At 43.5% G+C, this 13,993-nt stretch overlaps 1 protein-coding gene across 2 annotated transcripts; it reads left to right on the top strand.

Annotated features, from left to right (window-relative positions):
- The first annotated feature begins 1,384 nt into the window (after positions 1–1,384).
- ppara (peroxisome proliferator activated receptor alpha) lies at positions 1,385–13,432 on the top strand. Of its 2 annotated transcripts, none has more exons than XM_022749386.1 (8): positions 1,385–1,536; positions 4,724–4,955; positions 5,602–5,747; positions 9,067–9,205; positions 10,715–10,914; positions 11,023–11,289; positions 11,422–11,665; positions 11,781–13,432. In XM_022749386.1, the coding sequence occupies exons 2-8, from the start codon at positions 4,772–4,774 to the stop codon at positions 12,023–12,025; spliced, it is 1,425 nt and encodes a 474-aa protein (XP_022605107.1). In that variant the 5' UTR covers positions 1,385–1,536; positions 4,724–4,771; the 3' UTR covers positions 12,026–13,432. The 2 variants fall into 2 exon arrangements, with proteins under 2 accessions (XP_022605107.1, XP_022605106.1); XM_022749385.1 differs by having other exon boundaries at positions 11,020–11,289.
- Positions 13,433–13,993: the final 561 nt, after the last annotated feature.

Below are 13,993 nucleotides of genomic sequence, written 5' to 3'. Positions count from 1 at the left end.
CTCATTATTGCTGGAGACAATCAAAGACAGAAGAGACTAAAGTTTTGTTTCTTTATGTTATATATTATAAAGTCAAACATCATCTACAGCCAACTGAACAAACTCATACCGCTCAACCAGCTCTTTCAATAGTCTGTTTACAGGTCTCTCACTGTCAGTGTTCACCTTCCTGGTATGTCTGGTATGCCTTCTCTAAGAGGTCAAAGCAGGACTGGACAACATCTCACCTCAACCAGTCGACGCCTTAGCTCACTCTCATACATACAGAATACAATGGCCCCATTTCAGTTTTACACAGGTATTTAAAAGTGGGTGCTTTTATTTGGCTCAACCATATGACAAATATGACAGAGAGATATACACTGTTATATATATTCATACTGTACATGTAGCAATAGCAATACTGTCACTAAATAAGAGTATGAAGTATTATTGGCAAATCTGTGAGTGCAATACTATTATATATTAGATCTTTTTAAATGATAGCAATGTTTCATATTTGATAAGATCATCATGTTTTGTAATTAAATCTTGATGTCTAAAGAAATCAAATCAATGTAGTAGTTTAAAAAAATATAGAATATTAGTAGTATAAAGTAACAAGTACTTAAAAATGATAGGTAAATGTACTTTGTTGCATTTCACCACTGAAAGCAAGAAACACTTGGTTCACAGCGAGGTACCTGTTCATCAGGCAGCCGGTCGTTTGGTATTTCATTGTGAATAACGGTGGTTTCATTGAGGATTTACGTAAATTAATAACCTGTTATATGTGATGAGGTTGAGCTTTAATTACACAGTAATTTACCGTGGCTCCTTTGTAAACGCTTTCGGAGACGATCGGCTGACATTTCTTTTACAGCTGCTTGGAGACAGAGCCAATCAATGCTGAGTTTTATTGACATCCCTGCTGCCTGTGACTGGAGGCACATAAAGGAAACACATCCACATCCACACACCCGAGCGACCGATCGACCCGTGAGCCACCGGGAAGCGACTGTATCCTGCCCCCCCCCCCCCCCCCCCCCACACACACACACACACGCACACACACACACACACACACACACTCGCACACACACACACACACACACACACTCGCACACACACACACACACACACACACACACAAGCTAAAATTAAAAAAAAAAAAAAAGCGAGGCGGTCTGCTCTCAGGCTTCCAGATCCCCGCACGTCCATTGGCTAAAACCATAGGTGTGCCGGGAGGTGTGTTCGCCGTGTCGCCGTCCGTCGCTACGTTATTTCCTGCTGAGAATGAGCGGAGGTTTGACACCGCGCAGCGAGGCGACGCGTCAAGTTTACAGCGGAGCAGATCTAGACCTCGCTCTCTCTCTCTCTCTCTCTATCCCCCCCCCCCCCCTCCCTCTCTGTATGTGTGTCTGTACGCGTTTATGAGTGTTTATGTTTATGTTGTGTTGTTGCGCGTCGGAGGATCCCGGGACCCAAACAGCTGATTCAGACAGGCGTCCATCCCGGTAACAGCCTCTGGAAATGCTTCGGATACTTGTCTCTGAGGTAATGAACAAGCTTTATTTCCAAACCAGCCCGTTGTGTAATGTGATTATAAACTTGAGGAGGATTTCCACGCTGCTGCCTGTTGTCTGCTGGAATTTCAACAAACTTGTATTGTTAACCAGCGCAAACATAAGGCTTTCTACACTGTCACATACTGTAGCTGCTGACTTGTTCTTATTGTTGGGCAATTTCTGTGACTGTCTTACTGTAAGTTGCGAGTGAGCCCACTTAACCTTAACGACTAATACTTGTCTTTTTTGTAAAACACCACTCACACCCACAGTGTCATTCTGATCAGAGGAACATTTTTTTCTTCAGCATGTTTCCATCTCTTTGCCTGTGTAACAGCAGTGTAGAAGAGGAAATAACGTCAGATCACTGAACATGACATTAATTACGTGATTGCAGAACTTTTTTCCATCAGAATGTGGAAGCTGGTTGCAGGGTTTCCTCTGTACCTGATTGCTGTTTGTCTGTGTTGTACATGGATGATCTTGTTGCAAAAGGAGGAAAGATCTTGGAAAAGGTCACAACAGCTGATCCTGAATCAGCACAGAACACTGACGCATAGGAGACAGACCTACTCTTCCCTTAACTCACATGTGCTTAGTGTTGGACCTGAAATAAGAAGAGCGCCTGTTGGTGTCAATCTGACCTGAAGTAGCCTAAAATATTTTGTGTTTTCATTTTGCACTGGTCTGGGGTCAGGTGTATCCTCACTGATTTGGTTAAGTACAGCTAACGTCCCTCAATATTTCCTCTTCCGCTGTGACCTAAAGATAGAGCCCTCTGTCTGGGATTACAGTTCCTCTGGGATTTTCAACACAATGTCCTTTTGAGGTTAGGTGGAGACATTGGCTGGGCCTGGGTCATCTATGAAAGAGGAAGTAAAGTCATATCAAGCCCAGTTAAGAGTCAGTTGTTGACCCAGTTGAAATATATCAACACAGACCCAGTATGGATGAAATAGGCTCAAATTACAGATCAGCTGGCGTCAGTTTCGACTGATTATCTTCTTGATTAATCTATTAATATATATTGGTCAATAACAGTGAAAAAAATTGAAAAGTCAATTTTTCTGCTTTGTCCAACACCCCCCCCCACCCCCACCCCCCACTCAATTTACCATTAACATAGGACCACGGAAAAGCAAGTCATTTGTCACATTTGACCACATGGAACCACCAAATGTTTTGGCATTTCTGCTTGAAAAAAGTTACATAAACTAATCAGTGGATACAGCTAATCATTACTGCTCTAGATTCTTTCACGCCAGAGTGCAGTTCTGGACACAACGACATTCAGATCAATACTGTAAGATCATGGAAACCAGATCTGGGGATAGTTAGGCCTGTGTTGTGATGGGATCCTTACGTATTTTGGATTACAACTCGGGCACAGTGTAAATTCATTGTCAGGTAAAGAGGAATGATAAAATGAAAGCAGACATATAGGTAAATGATGCCATATGAGCTTCATAACAGCTACAGTGCTGCATTCTCAAACGGTGTCGTTTTTAGGACAAGATCTCAGGCATGTTTAAAAGACATCCTCGGCCGTAGCTGCGGGGCGAAACATGGGTTCAGGGCGTGACTAAAAGTTTGTGAACCCACTGAACTCAGGTTTAAATGCTGTTTATTGTGTTGCAAGGAGCAACAGATTTACTCAATCTACCCTTTGATGGAGAAATCTTCTCCAACTGCCAGGGGGGGCATCAGTTTGTCAGAGGGCAGATGTTGTGCGTCAAAGCAACTCGACAGACCAGTTAGTCAGCAGCCGCCTCTACTCCGCGCTCCGTCGGTCCCACCATCTCTGCCTGTGCTTTGTCTGAGAAACCTTCAGTAAACAAGAACCGAAAGAAGCCACGCACTGTAAACACTCCATATGGCACCGCGCACAGTAGGATATAGCAGAACACACACACTCACATATTTCCCCCTTTACGCAACTTTGCTTTACTGTCAGGACCTGTCCCCTGAAATGCTGCAACACGAAGACTAGATAAACAGGACGCTTTGATCAATCACTGTCCTCACTGTGTTGACAGAGTGCATGTTTTTTTTATCAGACTGATAAAGGCAGCACTTTACCTAATTATCATGTTCAATCATTAGCTTAAAAAGCACACTTAGAGGCTAAAAGGTCCATGGAAATGAAAGTTAAAGTTGCGCAACCTCTTGTTAGCTAATGCTTCTTCCATGCTCGGCTTACAGATGTATGCAGCTGTGTAAACTGGGATTTTTACATAGGGGCTCGTATGAGCTCTGAGATTGGGCCCCACAGCCAAGTCTCTCTGTATATTAGATCAGAGATGTGCTTGTGATTCCTGCTCAGATGATCAAATAACCTTTTTATGTTATAACACAGATAAAATTATATTGCAGTAATGTAGAAGCAAAAGGAACAATGTTTTAGGAGGATTGGAAGGAGAGAATTCCCATCGCTTATAAATGCAGCTTCCTGTGTCCCTGTCTTTTACACCACATTTTTTTCTTCCTGAACGCATCGTTACTTGTGCGTAGAAACGTCACAGCCTGAATACGTTTTGTAAAGTTCTGACCTGCCGAGCAAATCAGTGTACGAGCCTGTACAGAACGACAACGGTGACGCCCGCCGCTGTGAGTTACTGCGAGTTGGAGAGAGAGGGTTATAGAACATGAGCGCTGGACATGGTGCTGTGTTGTTGTGGGATGGCTCAAACAGATGTCCTTTACCCCGCTGGGAGCAGCTGGGAGCTCCACCAAAACCCCCTCCCACACATACTTTAAGCCCAAACCAAACACCTTCACATTATGAACTGAGCAGCCTCTCCTCTGGCGTTAACAGCCTATAAGTTGTACCTGTCCCCGCTGCAGCGGAGTGGCTTTGTTCTCTCGTGACATGTCGGCTTCGTTCGTGTTTTACCCTGGAACACGATAAACCTGCAGCCAGATTCATTTGTAAAATCACATGCTTTCTCAGGGATGAATATCTGAGCTACCGGGTCACCAGGTGCTGCTGCTCTTGAAGAAAAAGGGGGTGAAATCTTTGAACATGTGCAAAATATATATATCAGTATTGTCTACAAAGATCCTATATGCCCAGAGATGATAATGAGATTGCTACCACAGTATAAATAAATGGTTACAGTATATTAAATATAAATCATTAAAATCATCAAAACTAAAATCTGGATCTCTTCTTCCAGTCTGGCGAGTGAGGGGTTTTTCCTCCCGGGTTCAGCTTGATCTCCACCATGGCAGGGGACCTCTACAGCCCCCCATCCCCACTGGGGGACTCCCTTCTGGACAGTCCCCTGTGCGGAGACCTGATGGACGACCTTTGTGACATCTCCCAGTCTATAGGAGAAGACACACTCAGATTTGATTTCCCAGAGTACCAGAGCACCTGCTCAGGGTCGGAGAGCTCCATTTCACTGGGTGAGTAGTCAGGTGACCTCAACTAAAACCCCTTCATCTTCACAACCGAATTATTGAATTAATATTTAGGGGCTCAGCTGCAAATAAAGCAGTGAAGTGTGTTTGGTGATGATGCCAAATATGAAGCGCCCTCAGTGAACGCTCACTAATTATCTTGCAAATGAACAACCAGAAGCTGCTTTTAAAATTGTACCGAACACGCCGGATCTTTATCTCAGAACGGGTAATGTGGATCATTACGACAGTGACCCTTTGACCTTTTGGCTCCAGTGTCATGTATGATTATTCACTAAAGAGGCTAATGTATAGCACTGCGTGTCTGATAACACAGGATGAGACATCTCCTCCGAGATCCTGTCTGCACATTCCCGAGCAGCAAATGATCCACGTCTTCGATAATTTTAGGGAGACAAATCATCCAAAATGCTTTAGGTCTGCAGGAGACACTTAACTAATCTACTCAGGTGGACAAAAGGAGAGGCCTGTTTGTCAGGACTTGTTGTGCAATACCAGTTGGAGATGCACCTTAATTCCACATTTCTCAGGAATACATGTAACATTTTTCCCACAATTGTTCTCAATTTGGAAAAAAAGATCTTTGTTCAAAGCGTGGCCCAGTGAAATCACTGTTTCCTCTCTGCTGTAGACACCTTGACCCCAGCCTCCAGTCCGTTGTCGGGGGTGTGTGGCACTGCAGCAGGCCCCGAGGAGAGCCTTCATCTGGAGTGCCGGGTGTGTTCGGACAAGGCTTCAGGCTTCCACTACGGGGTGCACGCGTGCGAGGGCTGCAAGGTGAGAAATGCGGACACAGCGCAGCCAGCAGGAGTACGTATGGTATGCATGTACTGACATACTGTACGTATCAAAGTGAGAAAGAGCATGCAAAGATATAAATATAAACATAAAGACAGATTCAATCCCATGCGACCTAATGATCACTTGTGTTTTTGTTTTGTTTTTTTTTTTTTACCTCTGATCCAGTTGCACAGCCACATGTAGAAGCACCAAAAACTAACATTTGTCTTTGCAGCACAACACGAACACAGACATGCGCATGCATGCCCACGCTCACGCGCACACACCAAAACACATACAAAGCATGCAGCATGCAGCAGCGCCTGACCTACAGGCCAGTGGAAAGTTTTGGAGACACGCAAATTGGGTCATGTGAGGTGGAGGACACGATGGCCTTGGTTGACTTGCCACCTCTCCCCTGCTTGGCACAGTGCCCAACTGAGTGACGTTGGTACACACGCACACACGCTTGTACACACATGGAGCTGGTGCTGGTACAGAGCTTATACTAAATTAACAAATAACAAAATAAAAATTTTACATTCTCACTTTTGGATTCAATGATAAAAGTCCGTTTTTTGCATTGATTTCTAAAAGGTGAAGCCCTCAGGCCTGAATCAATTTAGCTCTACATGAGTGATCATGACTGATCAGTGATCAGTATGTGTGTATGTGTGTGTGTGTGTGTGTGTGTGTTAAAACCATGAAGGGTCATCGCTGCATTGTTTGTCTTGTCATGTGAGCTTGTCGTGGTCTCATACCTCTCCAGGTTGTTGCTGCTGCTAATCTTTGTTTGCTATTTTTGCTTGACTTTCTAACTTATGACCTTGCTTCACCTCCGTCAGCCACAGCTCCCACCTTAAACTGTACTGTAATAACAACAGCTTCTTAATGATCAAGCAATCCAGAGTGTCTTTTAAGTTAGACAGAGTTGTTTCACTTGCTACTGCTGTTCTCCTCTGTGTCTTTTACCTCCATAATCGCTCCTTTTCCCCAGCTGGTGAGAATGTAAGGATTTTTAACCCCCCCCCCCCCCCCCCCACTGGCACTGTGCCATCAATTGCAGTAGAATCTATAGGAGTCCAGAGAAATGGACGCAGGCAGGAGACTAACATTTCACAATTTTCATATCTCAGTCCAAGTTTTACAGAACGTCCTGTCAATTACACAACGCGCATCTTTGTGCAAACCTGACCGGCTCCCTGCAGGTCCCCCAGGTTTATGACCCACATCTCACCTGTCACAATCACCACAAATAATGCTCATCTCGCCGTCTCAGCGGTCGCCGCCTGGCTTGGCACACGGCCTGTCATTGTGTCAGACTGCTGCTATTCTAAAGTAGGAACATGATGACGCTGAGCTGTCGGACGCTGTGCGCACATGTGAGAGACGCATTTTGACAGCAGCCTGTTCCTAAATCCCCTGACTGATGATGCTGCGCCATCACGGAAAAAATCTGGCTTGTGATATGTAGCAGTCACATTTCACGGTTTCCATGCTGGACAGGCTCTGCGTATCATTTTCAACACCTCGCTTCAAAGAGGGGAGCGCTCAGCAGTGGGAATGTGAATGGAATGTGCTGTGATTCTGTGGTGTGAGGGCTTAAAGTCTGTGGTGGCGATGACGGTATGAAATATGTGTTGGGCATTCAGAGCAGCAGGACAGTCAGTCAGAAAGAAGCTTTCAGTTTTAGAAAGTTAAAACCACAAAGGTAAATGTACCTGCTCAGTAGGTGCACCTCAGAGATGCCTAGATATTAAAAAAAGAAAAAGATGTTTGCCCTAAAGGAAAACGTTGCACAATACGTCTCCCTGCTTACGTCTTTACTCTCGTTACTCACCTCTCACGGCTATATATCACTGCAAAGAACTGGCCTCTGGTTGTGCCTGTACACCCATACACACATGCATGCTGTAAACACACATCTGCTCTTTCCTCCAGCTATGTTGTTTTGTAATGCATTTTGATGACTATCATATGGCACTAAACTATATGCCCGGACCTTCGCATTTCTCCCTTCAACATTATCATGAAGATTACACCCAGATCTCCCCACAAAACGACCCCCTCCTTTAAATGACACAAAAGTGATGCGTGACACATAATAACACTTAATAACAATGTGTCGTAACTGCTCTTCAACATAAAGGCAGCCAAGGCCAAAATTGTAAGATGATGGCTGATGTATTGCACAACCATGTGGCGCCAGATATATTGCCGGAAAATGAGGGTTGAGGAATGTCCTGACTGAAATATCAGTGATGCACAAAGGTGTGTGTGTGTGTGTGTGTGTGTGTGTGTGTGTGTGTGTGTGTGTGTGTGTGTGTGTGTGTGTGTGTGTGTGTGTGTGTGTGTGTGTGTGTGTGTGTGTGTGTGTGTGTGTGTATGGGAGCGTATACGTCAAAGGATCATATGTTTTGGCACATGTGCGACATCTGGTAGCGTGTGTTGGCCTGCTTGCCTTTTATCTCAGTGTGTGTTGGAGGCATGCAGGATGTCTTGTCCAATCGGGGTTCTTCTTCGGGAAAGGTCAGGGTCTGCGGCGCTGTCTACCTTGAAGCATATCTCTATTTAAATATAGATGTGATCCAACGATACAGTCCAGTCCAAAGTGTAATACAGCACCGGTCCTACCAGGGCTTAAAAATGTACAGGACGCATGCACAGTATTATGGCAGATATAAGTGTCTGATATATAGTGTATAACATTCTCTTCAGAATTATACCGCAGCTGTATTGAGGGATGATGACCTTTGTGATCAGATTTCACAGACAAATAGTGAATGCTCCTTCAAGAGTCCACAGCAGAAAAAATTTAATCCTGAACTTCCTGGTCTTTGGGTCACTGTTCACACATTTCTAACAATTACAAAGCACAGTAAAGAACAGAAACATTCTTTTAAAGGCATGTCTGTATGACAATTTGGCCATGACTGAAGGTGATCAGGGAACTGAGTCTAGTCCTGATCCGCCTGAGGTTGCAGACAGGGCAAGCAAAAAGAGGAAGGACTGTGATAGCATAATGTGAGAAATGCATCTGTTAAGCAAGCAGTTTCTTGCAGACTTGGATACTGTAATACATGATGTAAGTAGGGGATATACACATTTGTATCCTTGGAGCTCCAGCGAAGTTCAAGAAAATAATGAAAATGACCATATTTTCTTAATAATAATATTAGTAATAATAAATAAACTTGCAAGCAAGTATAAGAGGGTCTAACACCCCGTGCAATTCAGTTTACATCCGTGCACTGTGCAGTAAGTCATTTTCAAGCTACAGAGAGTGAGCTACAGTGTGTTGCTCTCTTTCAACCAGGGTTTCTTCAGGAGGACCATCAGGTTGAAGCTGGAGTACGATAAGTGTGAACGCAACTGCAAAATCCAAAAGAAGAATCGCAACAAGTGCCAGTACTGCCGATTCCACAAGTGCCTCTCTGTGGGCATGTCCCACAATGGTAATGCAAAGTAGTTGGAAGCTAAACTGTGTAACTTTGAATGAATCTGTGAAGTGTACATTAGCTATCACTGTGATCTTAACAATTACTGTAATTGTAATGTCCATTGAACCGATTATATAGCCATGAAAGAATTTGAAAAGTAAGCATTATGAAAGCAGTTACGTAAAACTCTGCTCGCAAACATCCTCAGACGACACCGTGGCACGTGTTCTTTACAACAACAACAGACATGTCCTTCTGTGATTTGGCTCCAGTTCAATGTGCTTTACATTGACTGGGCTTTTATAGAACAATGTCCTGCTGGAGCCGGCTTGACATTGAGAAACCACAGGCCCGTATACAGAGCGGTGACAAATTAAAGGAAAAACCAACATTAAGTGTCTCTGAACTCTGCTGGAGGGATTAACAGCGTTCTCAACAAAAGATATTCCCTCATTTGGTGTTTTGATGATGGTGGTGGAGAGCACTGTCTCTCTCCCATAGGTGTTCATGAAGACCATAGTATATGATTCACATGATTTTCATACTCATACATTCAGTGACCCCTCGTGCCCTATTGATGGAGGCATTAGCATCCTGGAAGAGAGCATTCCCATCAGGATAGAAATGTTTCATCATAGGATGAAGGTGATCACTCAGAATACCTTTGCATTGATTTATTGTGAGCCCTCCCTCTAAGGGGACAAGTGGACCCAAACCATGCCAGCAAAATGCCCCCACCCCCCGCAGCTTAACAGAGCCACCGGATCCCCTCACTGTAGGGGTCAAGCATTCAGGCCTCTCCTGTTCTCTTGGTGTACACCACACATGTACTCGCTCACTTGAGGAGTCTGATTACGCATTGACAGTCACCCGAGTGAGAGTTGCTCTTCTGTTTTTCCTTACATACACATGAGCATCACGTTCATCAAATGTTCCACCCTATTTACTGACGTCTTTCCTGTAGATCTAAATGCAGATGTCCCTTTAGTCACTGTTCCTATTGAAACACTGGCCAGTTGGGCGTCCGTGCCCCAACAATGATCCGTCATTCAAAGTCACTTAGATCTTCCTCTTGCAACTCTTGATGTAAAATCAGAATCAGCTGAGCCTGCTCAGTATTTTCATACATGCCACAGAGCATGATGGGATGTTAATTGCTTAATGTGTGGCAGCATCTGCATTTGTTATGCTTCTCCACTCATTTATTCAGGTTTTTTCCTTTAATTTGCCACCCGTCTATGACTCCACATCTGGGCTGTCATCTGTGCTGACTGCCGAAGGGTCATTGGGTTTGTTACAATGGCCTCCCACTGCAGACAAGAACAGTGTCAGAAACCTGAGAGGGAGACGGCATGTTGTCCTCAGAGGAGACAAAAGAGAACAGAACACACCAGACCTGTTGTGGGTGAATGTGAATGCACGTTTGCTGCAGGAATATATGTCTGATATCTCTGTCTGTAGTTTCTTTGTGCATTAAGATAAGTCTTCTAGCGGTTGCTGATAATGAATGCCTTTATGCACCAGCCATCCGGTTTGGTCGGATGCCCCAGGCGGAGAAGCTGAAGCTCAAGGCTGAAAGCAAGATGGTGGAGAAAGAAGTGGAAAGCCCCATGCTGGCCAGCCACAAGACTCTGGTCAAGCAGATCCACGAGGCTTACATGAAGAACTTCAGCATGAACAAGGCGAAATCAAGGCTCATACTCACTGGAAAAACCAGCAAGCCGGTGAAGTAGAAAAAAAAGGATAAAAATTTGAGGATACTCTTTATTCTGCACCTCTACTCCGTCTTCTGTGTCACCTACCAACATCCTCTCCTCTGTCTTTCCCAGCAGCCTTTGATCATCCATGACATGGAGACCTTCCAGTTAGCGGAGAGGACGCTGGCAGTCCATATGGTAAACAGTGACTCTCCGGAGCACGAGAGCGGCCTTCAAGCTGGGGATGTGGTTCCAGGTGTGGGGTGTGGGGAGCTCCAGCAGATGGAGGCCGAAGCGAGGCTCTTCCACTGCTGCCAGAGCACCTCGGTGGAGACGGTCACGGAGCTGACGGAGTTTGCTAAGGCGGTGCCGGGTTTCCAGAGCCTGGATCTGAATGATCAGGTGGGTTTAGGGAGCTGTATCTGTCCTGTATCTTCCTGTCATTCCACGTGAGAAGGTACAGACGGTGTGCTTTTATTTTGTTTGTAATGTGATGACTTGATTTCCTTCCTTTTTTCCCCTCCTCACGCTAAGGTGACTCTGTTAAAGTACGGTGTTTACGAAGCCCTCTTCACCCTCCTGGCCTCCTGCATGAACAAAGATGGCCTCCTCGTGGCCCGTGGTGGAGGCTTCATCACCCGTGAATTCCTCAAAAGCCTCCGGCGTCCATTTAGTGACATGATGGAGCCAAAGTTCCAGTTTGCCACACGCTTCAACTCTCTGGAGCTGGATGACAGTGACCTGGCTCTTTTTGTGGCTGCCATTATCTGCTGTGGAGGTAACTGACACTGTGTGGAGGAATATCAGATGATAGGAATTGAAAAAAAAACAAAAACAACTTAAAAGTGCACAAAGAGTGAATCCTCCCTCTTCATCGTCTTTGTCCCTCTCAGACCGTCCAGGCCTGGTGGATGTACCGCTAGTGGAGCAGCTGCAGGAAGGCATCGTTCAGGCACTACGGCTCCACCTGCTGGCCAACCACCCTGACGACACCTTCCTCTTTCCCAGACTTCTGCAGAAACTGGCCGACCTCCGGGAGCTCGTCACCGAGCATGCTCAGTTGGTGCAGGAAATCAAGACAACAGAGGACACGTCGCTGCACCCTCTCCTGCAAGAGATATATAGGGACATGTACTGAGACGCTATCACATGGTCATGAGCAGGGACATGTATTAAAATGTTAATGTTAGCCAGGTATACCCAAAACTGGGTATACATACAGTATACAACATTAACTGATACTATCATGCATATCATTGTACTGTAAGTAGCTTATTGTGCACTGCTGTGACCATGTGACTCTAAATCATTCTACTGGAACAATACAGAAGTGAAATTCTTTTTAAGGGGAATGGCAGCTGTGGCAGGGGACCTGACTGCTGCTATGAAAGGGGACACAGTGGGGAACAAACTTTTTGAACTCGCACCATAGATGGCTAGAGATGTGTTCCTTTTAAATGCATCGATTTGAACTAAAAGCACCACTTTGCCATTGATTGGGTCCTGGATGCCAGCTTTTACCCTCCGGACACAAGTGCAGGAGAAAAGCTACTTAGGGAGTAGGCTATGAAAATATGCATGGGTGAACACATATTAAAGATACCCCGACATGACTGCCAAAGTCATGCCTGCACTGATGCTAAATGCTAATTGTGCCTGTGAACAATAAAGTGAATGTTTTTAACATTTTAAATCTTTGATACAACTGCAGTGTTGGCTGTGCAAAAGGAGCTTAAAAGTCATATTCCTAATATATTTGGATATTTAGTATGATGTGTTAATTCAAAGATCGTTTGAATGAGGTTAATATCACTGTCATGTTATTTTGTTGTGTACTAGTGCCTTAAATTTCCTTGGACCATCTTGAGATTAGTGGTTGAAGAAAGGCCTTTATCAGTTTTCACCAAGTGTTGTAATGTTTCACCAGCTGACCTCATATTTCCTTTATTCTGACCACACCTTAAACATTCAACACATAACAAATACAGAACAGAATACTTTTATAAGCCATGATTTAGATATATCACTATTTAATGTTGGACCAGGGAATGTTTTCACATAGTATTAAATCAACCATCATTTGAAAATATTGTAATTTCATGGGTTATGTATTTATCTCCTACTGCTAAAACCAGGACAACATGATAGTTCTCACTCATAGATCAGTGTTACCTGTAAAAAATGTTTTGTAGAAATTCTTAAGGGCATTTTTGTTTTTTCAAGAAAAAGCGGTGTTGGCCAGTATTGAATATTTTGACCACAAACATAATAATCTGTTAAGCTGGTTTGTGTTTTATTTTGTAAATATGACAAGAATGTGGTGACCACAGTGAAATGGACGGATCTGCAGACAGTAACGCAGTACTCAAAAAGATCGTATTGCCTTGTTTCCTAGATTTCAACCCTCCCTGTGTCGTACAGAAACATTGTTTCTTGTCATAATGAAACTGTTTATATATTTTGATTGTGTACAGTACAGTGTACAATAAGAAAATGCATTTGCTGTTTTAATAAATTTAGTTATTTGGTAGCCCAGAATAAACTATTATATTTTACTGACTTTTATTTGTAATGCACTGACTTATTTACCTGCCTATTGAGGATAATATTATCTGTTCCTCTGATTCAGACCCCAATTAGTTAATTGCCTTTTCTTTTTCTTTTTTTTTTTACAGCAGACATTTTGAATTGTCATAGCAGGAAAAGCACAGGTGGAACTAATAATGTAAATGACAGCTTTGTCCCAGCAAGCCCTTAATGTTATTAATTACACCTGTGCTTTTTTCTTTAATGACATGTTAGACTTTCTGCTGTAAAAACGTATTAATTTAGGATTATTTTTACTATGGAAATCTCTGGTTCACTTTCATATACTTTTATATACAAAACGGGCCTATCCACATACACTGCTTGAGCATTATAAAATATATTGATATATATATATAAACTGCCTTCACTGTGGAATATTGGTCAAATGTTCAGAGTTTTATTTTCCATTTGTCAATAATTTTTTTTTTTTTAAATCAAACAACAAAACCACTTATAACTAAATAATTATCATCTATTTTATTTTTATACGTGTACTACAATATGTCCTACACAATGT

The sequence above is a fragment of the Seriola dumerili genome, unplaced genomic scaffold (assembly GCF_002260705.1).
Source record: "Seriola dumerili isolate Sdu_G_001 unplaced genomic scaffold, Sdu_1.0 BDQW01000138.1, whole genome shotgun sequence".
In the NCBI taxonomy this organism is placed as follows: domain Eukaryota; kingdom Metazoa; phylum Chordata; class Actinopteri; order Carangiformes; family Carangidae; genus Seriola; species Seriola dumerili.
The sequence above is the reverse complement of the archived record's forward strand: the minus strand, read 5'-3'. Positions and strand labels throughout refer to the sequence as shown.

Coding starts and splice junctions, on each gene's coding strand:
- ppara (XM_022749385.1), top strand. CDS start 4,772: ATGGCAGGGGACCTCTACAGCCCCCCATCCCCACTGGGGGACTCCCTT. Junction 9,206..10,714: donor TGTGGGCATGTCCCACAATG/GTAATGCAAAGT, acceptor TTTATGCACCAG/CCATCCGGTTTGGTCGGATG. Junction 11,666..11,780: donor TGCCATTATCTGCTGTGGAG/GTAACTGACACT, acceptor TGTCCCTCTCAG/ACCGTCCAGGCCTGGTGGAT.